General features: G+C 47.2%; 1 protein-coding gene across 2 annotated transcripts in view; it reads left to right on the top strand.

Annotated features, from left to right (window-relative positions):
• Window positions 1-20,059, top strand: part of dbn1 (drebrin 1) — an 87,416-nt gene that overhangs the window by 52,259 nt on the left and 15,098 nt on the right. For both annotated transcript variants that reach the window (XM_086227302.1, XM_086227301.1), the window contains exons 4-5: window positions 15,130-15,185; window positions 18,947-19,059. In XM_086227302.1, coding sequence (XP_086083428.1) covers window positions 15,130-15,185; window positions 18,947-19,059 — 169 coding nt within the window. The remainder of the gene's footprint in view (window positions 1-15,129; window positions 15,186-18,946; window positions 19,060-20,059) is intronic.

Here is a 20,059-nt window from a genome sequence, read left to right on the forward strand (position 1 = left end):
CCAACAAAATATCCTTTTTTGCAGATTTAAATGATTCACATGGGTCACATTTTCAGGTTGGAAAGTCCAGAAGTTTGCTGCGTTAACCAGGAAGCATCACATCATCAACAACCATGTGTTTCAGCGGTTTAACTCGGTGAAATTGTATTTTGGGGGGAAATTCTGGAGAGTGAAATGTCCCAACTGTTATTTCCCAGTCTCTTGATCCAGTTTTTCTGGGTACATCGTTGAGTTAAATACGCTGATTCCAACGTATTAAAACTCTTTCTGTACTTCAGTGCATGTGGTCAACCTCATGTCATCTGTCCTAATTCAACATCAGCCTGAGAGTGTGTGTGTGTGTGTGTGTGTGTGTGTGTGTTATGTGCATGTGTGATGTATGAGTCACTTTGGAATGTGGCCATACGTCCTCCCATTCACACCGGAAATTAGATGGAGAGAGATAGAAGGAGAGGGAGGGAATGATGTGGAGATGTTTGTGAAGTGAGAGGGACGAGGGAGGAGGGTGAGGTGGTGAGAAGCTTCTCTGGCCGGTCGCCTACACCGACCCACCATCAGACACTTCTGGATCCTGGCTCACAAGGGGTCTCTGTGTGTGGAGAACTTTGAAATGCTCTTGTTTTGTTGTAAGTCCGGCCTCGAAGACGCACACACAAGACGTCTGTGTTTGACTCCACAGCCGGCCCACATCTGAATGAACACAGGGGTCGACTACACCAGCAGTTCCAAATCCACCGTCTACAGCGTGCAAACCAAATAAAATAATTTAGCCTGCAAAAAATACCCGGATGTTGATTCTGAAATGCATCAGAACAGTCGCCTGCAAGGCTCTGGAAATCAGAAAGACTCTCAGTCCGCTGTCAAACTATTTTGCTTTGTTGAAAAGTCCAACAATGCATTCATAACAAACTGTTTTTTTTTTCTGGAATTTACTGGAATTTTCCAGCCTGCGGACTCCGGCCGTCAGGTTCTCATATTGATCAGATAAAGTCAGCCGCGCCGCCTCTAAATCCCACTGCCTTGACCTTCGAGGACACTTTAAGGTCTCAACTTTCGCGTCCTGCTTTCCTGTGTGTTTGGAAGTTCTTCTGATGTTGAGCAACAAGGCCGTGACCACCAAGCGTGAGTCTGTTGTCCACTAAAGAACCTGGTTGCTTCCACGGGTGGACTCCAGCAGGTTGTTATTATCAGCGTCTGACTACAAGGAAATCCTGGTCGGCCTGGTTGGACCGAGAGTGCCAGCGACACCGTAGCTGTGGTGGCATCCCCCCTCTCCCCCATCAGGGCGTTCATGAGGGTGGGAGGCAGGGACAGAAGTAGATGTGCATCACATGTGAAATAGCTCAATCGATACTGGAACAATCCCAATAACTCCCTCTCATTTTGACCCAAACACTGATTTTTTTCCGCCCCCCAGACTTTGACCTCTTAAAGGCAGCCACATTGCAGCCTGTTTTACCACTGAGGGTGGTTAATGGTGCTGCTGGTATTTGATCCGACCAGTTCCACGTGAATGTTGTTGTTTGCTCAGTGTGATGTTTTTAATATGAGGGTGATGTGTGATGTCAATGGAACAGAGGGAGGTCCGAAAGATCTCAGCCGCAATGTCAGGAATGATTTTTGACCTTGTGCTGCAGCAGTGCGGATCAGGAGCGGTCGGACCGTGGGCTCACCATCGGGATCCACTTTTATTGTCATAGGGAAGGCAGGCAACAGAGGAGGTCCAAAGAGGTTTTGCCACCTCTCGCTTCCTCTAATGAATGTGTGATGTCATCTTTGAAATATGAGGCTGTAACTCAGGCGTCATACGTTGGTCAGGAATGCGCACGCAGAACCACTTGGTTCAGGCTCATTTGTCAGCAGAGAGAAAACATCTCTGAATAGAAAAAGCTTCAAGTTTGCTTTGCGAGGCTTGGACTATCTGTGCAGACCATCAGGGCCCAGTCAAACATCCCCTCGCCCGTCCAAACATTCCCTATTTTCTCTCCTGTTTACACTCCCCTACTGCTCACATGGCAACTGCCCAACATTGTGCTGGACGCCGTGTTGGTCAGCGCTGAGATCTGATTGATGCAGAGGAGAAAGATGGCGGTTTCACAGCCACAGGAAGTCCATTGTGCACCAACGGCCACACAAATAAAGGCCCTGAAAGCCGCTGTGGCCTCCCCGAGGAGTCACACCAGGAATGACCCGCGAGTGCCAAATGATAACATCACCATCGAAAACATTCAAGGAGTTTTACTGCGCTCATTGTGATGATAAGAGAACGCCTGTTAATGTGGCATGAAATATTCTCTGTCGAGGTTCGGAGGGAGAGGATTGACATGAACAGAGGGAGCAGCTGAAAGACGAGGAAAAGCTCCGCAAAGCTGACGGGAGCTGATAATTCTGAACTTGACGTGCCAGAGGGTTGTTACACGGACCCATCAGGGAAGACGTCCTTAGTCAGGCCTGTTCAGAAATACTTGGCAGGTGGTTGGATGGACCATCTGTCTGTCGCAAGGTGTCAGGCCAAACGAGTCGAAAAAGAGAGAAAATCCATCAGTGGTGTTCCCTGCTCATCTTTAAGTGAAGAAATGCTGCCGTTAGCAACATCCATGCTAACCTCTTTGTTGTCTTTTGCTTCTTGTGGTAAACGACGCCCGTAGCTGTCACGGGGAACTGCCGCTGGCTCCTCTGAGGGCACAGATTGATCCAAACGCCCGCATTCCAGCCCCAAGGAAAAGCTTGTAGCCTGGCAAGATGGATCCCCAAGTGACCTCAAGAGTCACGTAGGAATCCAAAAGCGTCTGTGAGGGACTCCTTCACGTTACGGTCATGTGATCTGCCACGTTTGATACAAAAGAAGGAAAATATACTCAAGCATACCACAGTGCAACTGTATGTCCCTGTAACAGTGGCCTTGACCTTTGACCACCAAAATGTCTTCATCCTTGCGTCCCAGTGGAACGTTGTGTCAAGTCTGAAGGAATTCCCTCGGTGTGTCCCTGAGGCGTCGCGTCCACTGTGAGGTGGGAAACATACGAGAAGTTTTACATGTCTGAGAAGGCAATAACTTTACTACTTTACTGAACTGGCCTACTTTCACGAGTGTAGCGATGATTCTCCACGAGGAGCGCCACACTCACAAGGTCCGTCCGCAGTAATCAGGCTGTATAATTTATGGACAAAGTGTTTTTTTTACTTCATGTTTTTTAGCAGAAGAATCTTTTATCGGGGGCGTCTTTCAAGGCAGGTCGATGTTTGTGGAAATGAAATATTTTTATTTGCAGCAGGAGAATTATCTTTCCTTCATGTGTTTTATCCTTCAAACCTGTTTTTTCATTCATTTCTATCCAGTGTCAACAACTTGACTTCACCTCAAACATCTTTTCAGCAGTGTGACCTGTAAACTGCTGCACATGTTGAATCCATTTTATTGAAGCGCTCTCTGTGCTCAACCTTGAGTAGAACCTCAAACGGGGAGATTTGAACTCGCTGGGGTATTTCTGGAATGATGGACTGGTATCTTTACTCCTCCCCGAGGCTCCTCTCTGTTTTTCAGTTTTTGTTTTCGAGAAGAGAATGAGGAGGGCGAACGCTATGAAACCCTGAAACAATGCCTCTGTCACTTGCTGTGTGTGTGTGAGAGAGAGAGAGGGAGAGAGAGAGAGAGAGAGCTCTGCTGTCGCTCATCCTGAGAGAGCGACCCACTCCATCCTAAAGCCTCACCCTTGTCCCCTGAGAGCTGATTAGGGCGAGTGCACAGGAACCCTGGAAGGCCTCGGGGCTCCGATCACAAACCTCATTCTGCTGACTAAGTTGCTGTGACAGACCTGCAGCCGGCGCTGAGGCCTCGGCAGCACTTCTAGGACAAACAAAACATCCTTGTGTCTGGACTTTTCTGTTTTTTTTTTTTTTTTTTTTTTTTTTTTTTGAGAACCAGATTTATTTTGTGAAGCATTTTTAGAGATTTCCGGCCCGATGCTGGCACGTAGATGACGATCGTACGTTCTCAGGTTTAAAGTTCAGGAGTCACCGAGGAGTTACTGAGTCACTGTGCCACCAGTACAGGAGTAAATATGTTTTCCATGTGAAAGCAAAATAGACGATCAATTTTATGCTGCCCCTTTAATGTTCTGTAATGTACTGTCTCTGCTGTCTCTTGGAAGTCAAAGTAGGACACTTTTAGGAACTCTTGTTTTCACCCTGGGGCCCAAAACAGAAATGAAACCTATTGTTTAGGGACCAAGGATAATTTCCTTTTCCCCACTGGCACTTTATGTACGTTAGTGGTGTGTAACTTGGGTTTGATTGCTGCTGATTTCATGTCAGCGTCTCTGTTGTTTGAAAATGTTCAGGCAGCTAGCAGGTCACGACTCCTCTCAGTTTCAACTTTAGTTGTGATCATGTTCCTGTTGCCAAGTAGAGAACCCAGAGTTGATCAGTATCAGGTCAGAATCCACAACTCTACTCCTGAAGCGCATTTGGCCTCCTTTTTCTCAAGCACAAATGTGTTCTGAAACACTAAATTTTTTATTTTTTTTTGCCCTCAGTTTAGTCTTCCAGACAGGAAGCAAAGCCTGGTGGTGCTCGCTGCTGAAATTTTGTGTGTACGTCATATTAAACTGAAGTCAATCTTTGAGTGAGCACATTATATGTCAGGAACAAGGATCTTACTGTCTGGAAGACCAAATTGAGGGCTTAACAAGTCCTCCAGCCTGCAAGGACAAATTTGCCCATTAGAACATTTTGAGTTTGTTGCATTAAATGTGCTCCATAAGTTACTTTGACATTTATGTGCCGTCTCCTCGACCAGGATATCACCAGTTTATTCAGGTTCTCTTGGCCCTTTTCAAAAAAAACAAAAAAAAAACAGCAACACTTGATTGCTGTTCCAGACAGACAATCACATGCAAGTCAGCTTTTTTTTCCCTGATCGCAACACTGCAGGCTAACCACTGCCAAACATGGAGCCAGTCAGGGCTGGTTTGCTCACCAAATTCTTGAGTGTTGATGGAAACTCTTCCTCAGCGTTTTGCTCGCCTCAGCAGCAGCTGCTTTGCCAAGAGAGCTGCACTTCCCATCTGGTGAATGGATTATTGGTGGCGCGCGTGTAGGAGCGGCGCGTGGGTGACATCTGCAACAGAGGTGACGTCTGAGATGCCAGTAAGCTGTGATAAAGGACGCTGAATGCTGCCTTGCTGCAGGAGAGGAGGATGCTTGAGAGGTAATGATATCCAGATTAAGACTGTGACACAGCAACAGTTGACTCGAACCCAGGGAGAAGCCTCCCGCTAGTCTCTGGGAGGTACCAGACTGTAGCTCCTGAACCAGTTAAAGCAGGAAGTATGGATCAGACAGAAAAGAGGTGATGGAAGCAATCAGAGCACAGCAGAAGATGACGGGGCAAACAATCAGTACCGCCCCCCTGAAACTGAGCAACCAACAGTGCAGGATTCCACTACGAAGACGTTCACCAGTTCAGCTCCATTTTCCTTTGTTTGCTCTTCAGTCGTATCTTTTCGTTCTTTCTGTTAGTATTTTGTCGTGCGACGTGTTTGCAGTAGAGGACACTGGGGGTTTGATACAACCTTTATTCTAGGAAACGATCTGATGATTTCATATTTACAATATTCTGCTGACCATAATCAGTTAGCTAGACTGTAATACAGGTGGGCAGCAGGCAGGACGGCGTCCCCCTGCAGCCTACAGCAGGCTGACGCCATCGACATCTGCAGGTGAGGTCGGAACACTTGGTTCCTGTATCAGTGTAAGAGCATCGAGGTTTCTGTTGGCATGAGTGAGAATCAAGAAAATATCAACACCAGCCCATCAAATACACGTCATCAGAGGTTCTGACCTCCTCCTTGTGGTCTCTTTATGTCACAACCACGATTCAACCAAGCATCCAGGGCTGCTAATGGCCGGTCGGGCTACGCCACACAGTTCGCTACGTTGTCCACACAAGTTTCTGGTGAGACGAGCACAACAGCCTCAAGGTGGCGCCGGTGTTTTCACATCCTGGGTTTTTGTCACCGCTCACCCTCGTGTTTTACTCGTCTGTTAACTTCACCGCGGGAGCCGCGGCTGCTTCGCGGTCCGCCACTCCCCCAGAAACATAACTCCGCTTCCTCGTGTTTGTCTGCCTCATTTCTTTTGGATTAAGTCACCACGTAGGTTTCATGCTCAGTAAATCACGTGACGTGATCTGACCGCAGGAATACCAGTCATTTCCAGTATCCTCAGTCACCTCCCAGTTCTCCCACAATGCTCTCTGTCCTCACAGCTCGTCGGCTTTATCTTCAGTCCCTGTGTGGCTCTTTAACCACACACACTGTTCTTTTCCCTCTCCGGCCATTGGAGCCCAAACTCTTGAACCCAGTGGATAAATATTGGATTCTGGTTGAGGAGCAACGCACGGGTTTCTTCTTGAACTCTTAAAGCGGCGCTGATCTCACAGCTTTCTATATTTGAACACAAGCTTTGTCCTCATTTTATGCTCTTATTTAGTTTACCACACTTTTTTGGTTTCATGACACAACATTTCACTGGTCTTCTATAACCGCATGAGGGGGGGCAAAAATGCATTTTTAACAAAAAATGTGATTTACTCGCATGACAGATGGAGACAAGATGGCCGACGAGGGGACCTCATGATGTCTTCACATCCTCCTTTCTTCTCCTCTCTTTCATTCCTGCAGGATCTGCTCATGTCTCTTTGGCTCTGGTGGATTCATGGCTGGCTGTTGGCTCGATCCTGTCTCCTGTTTTTTTTTCCCTAAATGAGCCTCGGTGGTTGGCCCCTCCTGATCCTCCCGAGTCAGTCGGAGGACTGACAGCGGCTCAGAGCAGGATTTCTTTCAGCCTTCATGGCATCAGCCGACTGATGACGCGGGTTCCAAGAGGCCTGGAAGTAGAGTTGGTGTTTTCCATGTTTTATCACCAGGCTGGAGCCCTCGGGGGTGGGGGTGGGGGTGGGGGTGGGGGGTCACAACCTCTTACTCACCAGTCTTACTGCCTTTTCTCTTTCCAGACACTGTGGTACTTTACGTACTTCTCTAAGCTCTGCCATTTGGTAAATTAGGCCACTTTTTATGAGGTTGTCAGGGCAACTGATGCAATTCCTGCGTGCTCAGAGCTGTTGAATGTAAAAGTCTTTTAATGTTCACAGAAATTACTGAAACTTTTATGCAGATTTAATGCCATTACATAGTTGTCGCTAGCTGGGGGGCTAATCCTCTCCTCTTTAATCAGCAGGTGACAAGCAAAACACAGGAACTTGACTTGGATCGTATGGATTTGTAGCATTTATCCTGACAAATTGACACATGCGGCTCAGGGAATAATGGTGTTATTACCTCTTTATTCTTAGCAGTTCCATTTCAGACTGCACCAGAAAGATTGGCTATACTTGAGCTCCTGAAAATACTTTAAAAAAAAAAGTCCGGGTGCTTCACGACAGGATCGCTTCTTTGTAACTCCAGAATGCACAACGTGCCAACAAGCTGAACTCAGCTTGAAGCCGACCGACTGCTCTTCCACTGAAGATGAAAAGATGAATCGATAATTACCAATGTAATTTGTTTTGTGGCATGGAAGAATTGTGTCTTGAACAGTACGATTAAGGCAAGAGAGCAGAAAATATCTGGTCTCCAACCCTGGCTTGGCTGACAGCAGCAGCATCTGGAGACTGTGTGGAGCCTCCAGAAACATGAGCCGGGTGGTGTTTATATTCACCGGGCGACTCAGAATGAGGTGAAGGTGCATCCTGCTCTCCAGGAAACGGTGCAGCTCTTCCACTGGGTTTTTGCAGTTATTGAAAACTGTCAGGCCTCCAGCGTAACAAACCCTTGTTGATGAGAAGTTGCAGCGTTGCATTCAGCATGGGACAGTGTTTTTATGTGTTTTGAAATATGACGACGGTGCCTTGTATCTTTACACCCCTGCTGTTTACTGAGTGAACAATCCCAGCACATCACACACGCACAGGCACACACACACACACACTCTCTCTCACACACACACACACACACACACACACACACACACACACACACACACACACACACACACACACACACACACACGTAGCATTTCCTGTCCGCCTGGTGTGTGTTTTGCCCTTCAGCTCTCCTACATCCTCCTGCTCTCCACCGCTGCTATCATCGCTCCCCTCAGGCCACAAACTGCTGTTGCAGCGATAACGACTGGGATGCGGCCCGGTTGCCATGGTGACACTGCCTATGGGGACCAACCTCTTTTTTTCCTCTTTTTTTTTTTTTTAACCAAAGCTCATCCTAAAGATGGGGGGGGGGGGGGGGGTGAAGGGTAGAACAAGAGAAATCTGAAGGTTCTGGGGCTGGAACTTCTCCTTGCTCCCAACTTGTGACACACGTTTGTCTTTTACTCTCTTACTATCTATCTTTTTTTTAACCATGAATTTATTTTTGCTTTTTAACATGTGCATATCTGACAGAATCATTATTAGTAGTAGTAGTAGTAGTAGTTGTAGCAGTAGTAGTATTTCTGTGGCGTTTTCAGCTGGGGTTTCGGGGATATTTGAGCAGTGGTGCTCTTTTTTTGCTCCACATTCATTGAATTTAAAAAAAAAGTTAATCGTCAATGTTTGAATCTCTTTGTTGTGTCTTAGTCATGAGATTTCAAACCTTCCAGAACGATGCTCCGCCTCCACCTTCAAATAACTGTCTGTTGACACTGCTGTTGCTTTAAAGGCGGCGGCATGAAACGACGAAGTGTGTTTCATGTGGGTTTTTGTGCCGTGTCACCGAGTGCAGCAGTGTGGAAGATGTTTGCTGAGAGAAGGGGAGACTTCAGAGGGCCTGAAGGCCGAGGGAGGAAACAGCGGGAGGACGGAGCCAAAGGCAGAGAAGCAAAATAATGATTCAAAGGTTGAGGTGGATTTGGAGCCACGATGACCTGTCGCTCTCCCTTCTGTTGTTGCACTTTAATTTGAACATTTGCGGGTGAGTCTGAGTTACTGAAGGCTGCGTTGCCTTGAATTAGGTTAGTAGAGCAACCAGGCTGGTGGCTCAGGAGCTTTGGTTGGTCGATAGACGGGACAGAGCGGGATTGTCCTCTTAGTTTGGATCCATTTCTTGATACTCGGCTTGTTTCAGGCTTTGGAAGTCGTCTTGTCGCCCCGCTGACTTCAACGACCGCCTGTTGTCTGCTGATCCGCCTCCTTTCCGTCGAACCTGATTGAACTTTAAATTGCAGCGTTGCTGTGAATCTCTCCCACGTGCAGCCAGACTGAAACATCCATAAGAGCCGATTTCCTCCTGGAAAGAGTGTTTTTCTTCTTGTTTTAGAAGAAATAATCCAAATACATTTCTCAGGGTTTTAATTTGGTTGCCATTATGGAGATGGCGGTTAGATCAAATGCTCTGAGAAGGTGAACATCCTTGGCACACTGGCCATGGTAGCCCCCCCCCCCCGCTTCAAGGAAGGACTTCACCAGTTGGATTTTTGTCTGACGACAGTTTCAAGTCCTTTATGGACACAAATCTAAAACTGGCAGGTGAAAATCATCTTTAAACACCAAGTCACATGCAGGATTTTTACCCTGAATTTTTCTTATTGTGATCTAGTCGTGACTTAGACATAAATAGGCAAAGTGTCACACCAGGAGGAGGAAGGAGGACCCAAATAGAGAGGAGAGCGCGGGGGAACTCTGTTTATTAACGCAAAAAAACACACAAAAACTACATTTAAAACCAAAACAGACTAAACAAACAGAACTGAGACAGCAAACAGGTGAGGAGCAATGAAAGAAAAGGAACCAGACTTAGAAACTAGAAGCGATACACACACCAGGGTGGTGATGATAACGTTGCTGCATCACAAGACGTCGGCCGGTGATGTGTGAAGTCAGCGCGCCTGGGGCTTTAGCACGCTTAGCTACTGTTTGCTAGTTAGCGCGTGTTAGCTTGCAAACAGATTAAACAACATTTTTGCGTTTCAGTGAGAGTTCATTGTTTTTCTTTGTGAGCAAAAACAGAACCTTGATGCCAGTTCTGCTTATTGATTCTGATTCTTATCCATTCTCCGTTTTGAATCCAAAATGATTGAACAAGTATGTCGATGAGAGTAACGTTTAGGTGAGAGAGTAAATTTAATTTTGTGTGTGTGTGTGTGTGTGTGTGTGTGTGTGTTGTTAACTGATCGTTTGCTAACTAAATCCTATGTTTACCTGTAATGTGACGCTCCTCAATTTTCTCTTGCGGTGCAGTTTGTCGTTATAACCAGTGAGAACGACGTGTTTCACGACCTAACGCCACGTCTGGGTATCAATTCACTCCCACTTTGGAATGAATTTTGTTTCCCAGTCCTACTCCAGAGTCCAGTCTGGTTCCGATCTGTGACACCCCATAAGTGAAGTGATGTGGCGGGTAACTCTGTTGTCGGGACGGAGACAAGAGAGTTTCTTCATCCTGGTGTTGAGCTCGCCGTCTCAGTGGCTCGGCTCTGCTGCCGGGTTACAGGATCCGAGAGCAGCGCGGCCACTCGGCCGGCTGGTCACTCGGCCGGCTGGTCACTCTGTTGTTTGACATCAGTGCAAACAGAGGAACCAGAAATGAGAGCTCAGCGCAGCACGTGACCGTTGAAGGAACCCAGTGGAACCTTCACCTGATGAGTCTGCTGATCATTTATGCGAACAAGGAGACGCATCTTCCTCATTTCTGTCTCTCCGTCTCCTCTCCTGTCTCTTCATCTTTTTCCGCTTCAAGTACCTTTTCTGTCTTTCACCGTCTGGCGTCTCCATTTGCCCTGTCTGTGTTGACACTTGTTTCAGTCCTCTTCAACACACATCATCTTCATCTTCTCCTCTCTTCTCCTCTTCCTCCCACCCCCCCTCACTCGCTCAGCTGTGCTCTCACACACTGAGCAGTTTCTAGGTCACGAGGGCTTCATATGAATAATAAACAGCTGTCTGCTTTAAAGAGAATTATTTATAGAGTGCAGAGCCCCCCCTCTTTCTCTCTCTCGATACTAAATGCTTCCTCTCTTTATCTCTCATCCCCTCTCATCCCATCCTTTTTTTTGTACCACCTTTGTCTTGTCGTCTATAATCACTCTGCCTCATTTCTGCCTCCAGGAACCAGCCTTTGTATTAGTTTCTGGTGATACTGCTCCTATTATTACAGTGGAAGCAGCAGTAGTAGTAGTAGATGTAGTACTCTGATTGGTGTGTGAGGACTGAGAGGCAGGGGCTTCTGGAAGGATATCTCTTGAAGGTGGGCTGCTGTGTGAGATCAGTGCCAGTGATGAATGAACGTTTCTCCTTCTGTTTGTAATTCAAGTGGATCTCCAGCAGTCCATCGCAGCCTAGCGGCCCACGTGACTCTCGTGTAATTATTTTTTTGCGTGTTTATTGAACACAAATGTGGTTTATCAGAAGTGAACTCCTTTAAGGAGTAACTCAGCCTGCAGTGTGTGTGTGTGTGTGTGTGTGTGTGAGATGTATAGTTAGCAGTAGCGTTAAACGTAGCAGTGCAGCGTGTGTCTAGTATTTGTCTTCAAGCTGAGTGCTGGCGTCCTGCCCGCCGCTTTACTGATAAAGCAAAGTGTCAGTTCATCCTGAGGTGAGCAGGGTCATTGGCCGAAACGCACGACAACCATGAAGCCAGCACGCCCCCTAGAGGACAGAGCAGCACGCAGTGAAATTACAGCCCGAACAAACCTGACCCACGCTGCTAGTAACAAATGATGAACAAGTCACAACGACCGCTGCCGCCCGCTAATTTGTTTATTCATTTTTTTGGTTGCGCCACTCAGCGTTTTACTGCACGATTCCTGCGCGTCAGCGTGATGATGTCACGAACAGTTTGAGCTCATTCAGTTGCGCGTTTGAGTCTCTGTTCCATCCATCCCTCCATGTTCTCCCTCTTCTCCTGTTGAGGGTGGTGAGGGTGGAGCCTATCCCAGCAGCCTTCCCCCTGGACAGGTCACCAGTCCATGGCAGGGCCAACACATAGAGACAGACAACCATTGGCTCTCCCAGCCACGCCTACGGTCAATTTAGAGTCTGGATTAACCTGGTCCCTCTTGATGTCTTTGGACTGTGGAGGAAGCTGGAGTACCAGAGAGAACCCAGCAGGAACAGGGAGAACATGGAGACTCACACAGAAAGACCCTGTGCTGCAGCTGGGGCTCGAACCCACAACCTTCTTGCTGTGAGGCGACAGTGAGGACCCCTGGCGTGTGTTGATTTTTATGCTTCACTCGTCACACGTGTTGTACATCCTCTGTCACCCTTGAAAACCCTTGAAAACCACACTTAAATAACGATGCTTGAGGAATAAAAATGGCGTTTTATTTTGTTGTTTTTTTACAGTCCATCCTGAGTCTGATGATGTCATGGAAGTGCAATGCTGAAATATTAAATATGCATTACTATGAGGAATACAAGACCAAAGTGAACGTACTGTTTTATCCTGTTATTGTAAGTTGGACCGAGATCAGAATTTCCTGCTCTGATGTTGACACACGCGTCCGCCTCTCACCACAGACGGATTTTATTCCAATATTTATTGGAGTTTAATGACCAAATCAAGAAATGACAGAAGTCAGTTTGCATCTCTGCAGAAAACTAGACTGGATATGAAGGCAGGAAGTAGAAGGATGAAACACAAAGAATAAAGACAATAGAATAAAGAGGAGTGATAGAGATGCTGCTGATGTTGGGATCAGAGAAATAATCTGGCAGGGAGAGAGAAGGAGAGAGATTTTAGATGGAGTGACTCTGCAGAAACAGACTGGATGGAGGGAGGAGAGATGACGTCTGCAGAAAGTCAGATGGAGGCCAGACAAAAGCTTCAGGCTGCAACAGTATGAGGTCATCTGGACAGACTGGTAATCCCCCCCACCGCCACTCCACCACACACACACACACACACACACACACACACACACACACACACACACACACACACACACAGAAGCACACGGTCTGCAGCGGTCCGTGCAGCTGCAGGCGTGAAGTCATTTAGGAAACTTGAATGTGTCCTTTTCTCATCCAGGAAATTTCAATTTCTCACATTAAGCAGGACGCAGAACGCCGCGTTCTCCTCGGGACGTCAGACGTTTCTGCAGTCCTGGAGTTTACCTGGCAAGGGGGGGGGGGGGTGGACTCCTGGAGGCGTGAGCAGCTCATGCAGAGACACACACACGTGTCACATTCGCATGTGTGCGTGAGTGTGAACTCACCTGTGATGAGAGTTGTGTGAGGCTCCTTTTTTTGTGGATAATCTTCAATAATCTACAATGCGTTACCCCCCATTTATAATCTGCCGTATAAACCCTGATAGATTAAAGGGTAATTTCTCCAACCTCAATCCCATCATGCATTGCAGCAACTGCTGATCAGAGGAGAGAACAAACACCACCAAGACCTTAAATTCATCCCCAGATAGATTCAATGTCGTTGAAAGAACACGAACAAAATCCACCACTTGTCAAAAAAATTTAGCAAAATAAATGTTTTAGTGTCCAAGCGAGGGCCAGGACGTCAGTTCCTGGACCCAAATACTCCTCTGTAGTACTTGTACTTGATGCTACATGTGTTGGAGCAGCGGTACTGGTCACTGGAAGTATGAGGATAGAAACTAATTAAGCTCGTGTTTCGTACAAAAATAGAATTTATGTGCCGTGGCATTGCTCTTTCTCACGTCCCGTCTCACCGCAGTGCTTCGCTATTGTTTGAAGTGTCGTGAAGCTGTAAACGGGCTTTGCGTCTTCTTCATCTTGTTTGCTGTCGCTTACGGGTGGGAAAGTTCAGTTTGCATGGAGCAGGATGAAAGCCTGACTGGGCTGCAGGATGAAAGCCTGACTGGGCTGCAGACCTCCAGGCTGAATTTATTCCCTCGACTGCCGGGCCGTCCAAGGAGGACAGACAGATTTAATCTTGAGATGTGGAATGTCCTGTAATCTCTGTCACCTTGATTTAACCTCACGGGTCAGAGGGGAGGAAGTCATTAAATTTATATAATGCGTTAATGCTGTGTTTGTGTGTGTGTGTATGTGTGTGTGTGTGTGTGTGTGTGTCCAGATGAAACTCTTCTTGCTCATATTTTCTTTTGCGCTGTGTCAGATTATTATTTGGGGATTGTGACCCGTCCTCCCCCTTCAGGAGAAATACGGGGTGAAATCATCCGTCAGCTTCGCCACTGTGACGAATCGAGAGTCTCGGGTCGCTGAGATCAGTTTCTAACATCGGGGCGCCGCTTTTATTGTTTCGCCTTTTATCTCGTTGGTCTCGCTGTTACGTTAAATTAAGATCAGCGCAGGAAAAAAGGCGTTTCCAGATCCTGAATCAGGGTTTGTACTGAGGACGGATACGTCTGGAGAGCTGAATTAAAGGACGCCAATTTTTGCCTCGTGTGTGTGTGTGTGTGTGTGTGTGTGTGTGTGTGTGTATGTGTGTGTGTGTGTGGTAACCAAAGGAATTATGTGTTTTCAGAGTCTTTTATGCGAGTCGTGAGTTTAGTTTTGTTCAGTTCTGACTTCTTCTTCGTCTTCTTCCTGCGGCCGTGAGGGTTCCGATTATGTTACGCCATCAACTAAACTAATAAACTAAACCTTCACGTGCTGTCCAATGATTTTTGTCAGCAGAGTTTTACAAACGATGTCTATAAATATCAGAATGTCCTGAAACTAGCAATACCACCTCATGGCTCTGTGCCTTGGTGGCGTGTGCTTGCCACCGTGACCTTTGACCACCAAACTCTTGTGTGTGCCGGTGGACATTTGGGGCAGATTTGACAAAATTAGCTCAAGGTTTGACATCGCGCTAACAAGAACGGGGTTGGACGGATGGACTTAGATTTGCCCGACAGCTGAGAAGCGTTGTATTGAACTCAGAAGCAGCTGTGGTTCCTACAGCGGAGAAGCTGGAGCTTGTCATGTTTGATCGGCGTGTTTGATCGGCGTGTTTGGCGTTTGAGACATCTCCCATTGATTCACATGGTTACTGGACTCGTGCTCTCAGCCTCCTGAAAGATGAGGAATGTGTTCAAGTGACTTTTCTCGCAGCCTCAGTTTTCCTGCTGTCATAAATCCATCGTGCCGGCCTGTAAGAAAGATGTTAAGAGCTGACTGACTCTCTCTCTGTCTCTCTCTCGCCGCCAGGGCCTTGTACACATACGAAGATGAGAGTAATGACTTGACGCTGGCGTCCTCAGGAGGTAAGTTCATGCTTTTCTCTCTTTTCTCTCCGCCCAACAACTTTATCTCTGCTGTGCATCTCCTGATTGTGGCGTCCTGCGGTTCAGTTTTCACTCGACTGCCTATTGTCATGTTCACGTGCGGTTGTCATTCTGATGAGCTCTGCAGGTTCTTCTGCTGCTTTTTTTTTTTTTTTTGGAGGGGGTTGACGGTGTTCTTTGTCTCCTGATTGTTGCTGAGCCTTACGAGAGCCGCGTTCATCATTACTCCAGTTAATGATGCGCTGTATCGCAGTTTAATGAGACTCCTCCGTGTGGGATTCAGACCCGCACATGCAGCCTTTTTCCTCCAGCTCGCAATCATATCTTTGTCTTGTGGTGGGTATTGTGTGTATGAGCACATAAATTAGCAACACACACAGGGACACAACCCTCCTTTCAGCCACATTTATCATGTTTATCATGTAGTAGGTAAGAGCGATGCAGTACAGAGGCACACTGTTGTGTTTCCCAGCATTCCTCCACTGGCCTGGGGTCTGCGAGAGCCCCTTAAACCTCAGAAAGCAGTGAATCCGTTGCGCCCGTTGAGACAGTGGCCTTCTTCCTCTCACCCACTTTTATACCTGCACTTTGAGCTTCCTAGCGCCGGCGAATCCGGTCACATTTGAAGGTGTGTTGTGTTTTGTTTGTATGATTCTTGCGCCCAAATGAGGTGCTGTTGGATTTATGGGACGTTTCTATATTCGGTCGTATTCGATCTCGTGAAAATACTTGAGAGAAATGTTCACAAATTGTTTCCAGATTTTGTCTCCATCTCCCACAAATTGTCACGGATGATTTTACTTTAGGATTTTCAAACTTTCTCGCTGCGATTGTTCTCTGCTCTCTCTCCCTCTCACTGGGTCACTCATCCAAACTGAATCACTCACTCTTGAGGACTTTAGCACCGAGTGTGGGTTTTAAATTGAGATGCTTCACACAAGCATGAGTTCTGAAACTTGGTAACGGCACAATGCAGCCAAATTTCAATCATATTGGTTTATTTGTAGCTGAGCACTGGTTTAAAAACGAAGAAGGCGGCCTCAGCCGGCAAAGTCTAGGCTCTGTGGCATTGAGACTGGCCTCAAGACAACACCGCCCCCTGCTGGTCATGGAGCCACTCGAGGGACCTCATGTCAGTCCTGATTTTAAACCACTGTCTATAAATCATATCAGATAGAAGAAGAGAAGAGAATTGCAGGTGTTTTCTCCAAGTGTTGTCTGTTCTTAATGACCAATGAGCCGCATTGTTGCGCTGAGTGACAGGTGTATTGTTCCGCCTCTAGAAATAGGCCCAACACACCATTTCCCATCTGTTTTCTGATTTTCTACAACCAGAGAGATGTACAGATTTGGGGTCCAGTGAGTTTGGAGAGACCGAGACAGATGGAGACTTTTGAGGCCGTCGGATTGGTCAAGAATGTGTGAAATCTAATCTTGAATAATGAAGCCCTCAAGAAGCTCCAGGTTTTTCCTTTGATTTGCTTTTGATGAGAACTGTGGGATATTCTGTGAGTCTAATGTAATCATCGACGCCGAAGTGCCGAGTGTAAAAATGGGCACATGAGATGAGGAGAGCTCCTCCACTGAAGTGTGCCTGCATCACGGACGCAGAAGACGCGCGCGGTGAAGTGGTCTTATTTTTCTTGACGTCAGCGGCATTTCCTGAGAGAAATATGAATATTTCAGCAGCGACAGAGAGGAAATAAACTTTAATCCAGATTATAAACTTTAGGGGGAACTGAATGCCTCCGCGGATACAAACTCCACCATTTTGTGAGACTTAGACGCCGCTTGGTGGTGAGTCACACGGGCCAGTGAAGAACCCTGCAAATTTTGGGGCGGATTGCTTTTTTTTTTTTTAAACATTCGATTTGGATGAGGTCACCTTGGCGGAGGTACAAATTCTCTGATACCCAAAACATGTGAGGCATCTGAAACCAAAGGCAAGCTGTTTTTCCCTCCCTTCTGCCTGTGAATTCCTCTCTAAAGTAACTTTCATGCTTGACGGGCGGATTTGCAGACAGGAGCATCTCTTAACTGCTAACACAGCTGACGATGGATTCAGGAACCTCCTGCAGTCCTGAGGAACCAGATTAACAGCTTCAAATGGTCAAAACCCAGTGATCCCCAGTCGTTAAAGTTCCATGACTCTCAGGAGGGTTGCAGGTATTTTTGGAGATTGTCTCTCAAATCAATTATCAAATCCAGAATTAGATTAAAAGCATTTACTTAACATATTATTAAAATATGACATGCAGCAAAATATTGCCAGGCCAGAGTTTCAGTGGCCTCTGATTTGTGTTTGTCACTGATTCATCAGCACCATCAAGTCAAGTCAAGTCAGTTTTATTTGTGTGGCACCAAATCCCAACCGAAGTTCTGTCCTGACTCTGTCCAAGTAGAGCAGGTCCAGCACCTCCCTCCTTCAATGAACCTTCACCCAACAATTCTCCATCAGCAAGCACATCCTGCAACTGCAGCCACCAGAACTTTCCTTTACCAGGCAGGAAGGTGGAGCAGATCCAGGATCAGTGGGGACGGAGAGAGAGCAGGAGAGCAGGACAGAGACAGAGAATGGAGGAAGACAGAGAGACAGAAGGAAAGAGAGGGACAGAGATAAAGAGGGAGAGAAAGGAGGAGAGACTGATGGACAGAGACAAAGACAGAGAATGGAGGAAGACAGAGAGACAGAAGGAAAGAGAGGGACAGAGATAAAGAGGGAGAGACAGGAGGAGAGACTGATGGACAGAGACAAAGACAGAGAATGGAGGAAGACAGAGAGACAGAAGGAAAGAGAGGGACAGAGATAAAGAAGGAGAGACAGGAGGAGAGACTGATGGACAGATGGGGACGTGAACAGGTGGAGCTACAGGTGGCAGCTGGAGCCTCTTCAGGTCTGGAGCCTCCTCCAGCAGCACCAGGATCTGGGATGAGGGGAGAAGAAGAGGAGTTAGTAACACGTCTGAGGACAGGAGGAGGAGAGAGAAGCCCAGTGCATCATGGGAGATCCCATGATGCACTGGTAGCAGCAGATCTAAGGGCCAGCCTAAGCAGTCCTGACTATAAGCCTGATCAACAAGGAAGGTCTTTAGTCTGCTCTTAAAGGTAGAGAGGGGGTCTGGGTCCTGGACTGAAACTGGGAGACGGTTCCACAGGAGGGGAGCCTGATAGCCGAAGGCTCTGGCTCCCATTCTACTGTTAGAACTCTAGGAACCAGCAGGAACCCTGCATCCTGGGTGTGAAGGGTTCCAGCAGGATAGTAGGGACGAGGAGCTCTGTCAGGGATGAAGGAGCCTAAATGTTGAGGACTTTGATGGTAGAGGGAGAATTTTAAATTCTATTCTGAATTTGACAGGGAGCCATGCAGAGAAGCCCGTCCAGGAGAGACATGGTCTCTGCTACCAGGTCTAGTCAACAAGCAGCGTTCTGGACCAGCCATCAAGGAAGGAAGAGTTGCAATGATGAACTTGGTATCATCAGTGTCATCACGATGTGTTTGGACTCCATAAGCCAGAGGAGCTGTTTGTCCTCTATTACCAGCAGGGGTGGGGTAGAGAGGATGTGGAGACTTGGATACTTGTTGATGGGGTGTTGCAGCTACAGGGAAATAACAGGGTCTCATTCAGCCAGTGGACCTAAAGCACGCCTGTGTGTTCCTGACACACTGACCACGTCCTTCGCGTAGAAGCCAGACGTGGCTGAGCCGCTGTAATACTCAGGTGCCTTGCTGTGTGCTGCAGGGGGCGGCCTGGCCGAGATCACGCTGACCTTTGACAGCGGAAGGGTGATGTACGGCTTCTGCAGCCTGAAGGATGCCACCGCCGCTCTGCCACGATACATCCTCATCAACTGGGTGAGTAGCCAGGGGAGGGTGGCGGCGAGAGGGCAGGACAGCACACACACACACACACACACACACACACACACACACACACACACACACACACACACACACACACACACACACACACACAGAAATGATGACCTTTTACTGTGTTAAAGTACAACAGCATTACACGGTGCTGACTTCTATTATTATTATGGTGTCATATTCTGTTTTATTGTTTCCTGGCGCACTTGTTGTTCATCTCATTACATTTACGTGCTTCATGTAGGAGGGAACACGCGAGGTACATCGGGCTGGACTCATGCAGTTGCAGCAGCAGTTTTTAGTGTCTGATCTTTGAAGGTGTAATTCAACGTAATGGTCATGTGACAGGCCGCAGCGTTGGATTCCTTTATACTCGCTGCTAACCTTTCAGTCAGCTCATTTATGTCAGCAAATGTTCAGACGTCTCTCTCTGTTTATTACCAAAAAAAAAATCAATTTAACAGCACCACGAAAATACTGCCTCCAATCCTTAAGAGTAATTTTCACAGTAAGAATCCACGCAGAAAGGCGACAGATTCGTTTCGCCATTCAGGAGTTGGCAGCCAATAAATCACCGCTTGCTGTGTTTAACAGGAATCCTCAGCTGTTTTAATCTGAGAAGTCTGATTGATTCGTTCATGTCAAAGGAGGACTTGGGCTCGTCCTGACTCCAGGACCAGTGGGGTTTGTCTCAGATCGAACTCTACTTTCTGCCGTACACACGGACAGTTTCTTAGATTCGGTTTGGAGATTCAGGCTCGTGACCCTGCAGGTGCGTCGCCTTTCACGATGACAACGAGATGGAACAGGAGCAGCTTGATATTCAGGACGCCGGGGCTCATTTCATTCATTCATTCATGGTTTTCCAGGTCAGTGTGTTCAGAGCAGCCAAACGTGAGTGTGTTCAGTTTTTCCTGGTGAACCAGAAAGCAGAAGAAGTTCCTGAACCCCTCCTTTCAAGACAAACACCAGCACCAGTCGA

The sequence above is a fragment of the Aulostomus chinensis genome, chromosome 15 (genome assembly GCF_037954235.1).
Source record: "Aulostomus chinensis isolate RoL2024-O1b breed Wild chromosome 15, RoL_Achi_v1.0, whole genome shotgun sequence".
NCBI classification, from domain to species: domain Eukaryota; kingdom Metazoa; phylum Chordata; class Actinopteri; order Syngnathiformes; family Aulostomidae; genus Aulostomus; species Aulostomus chinensis.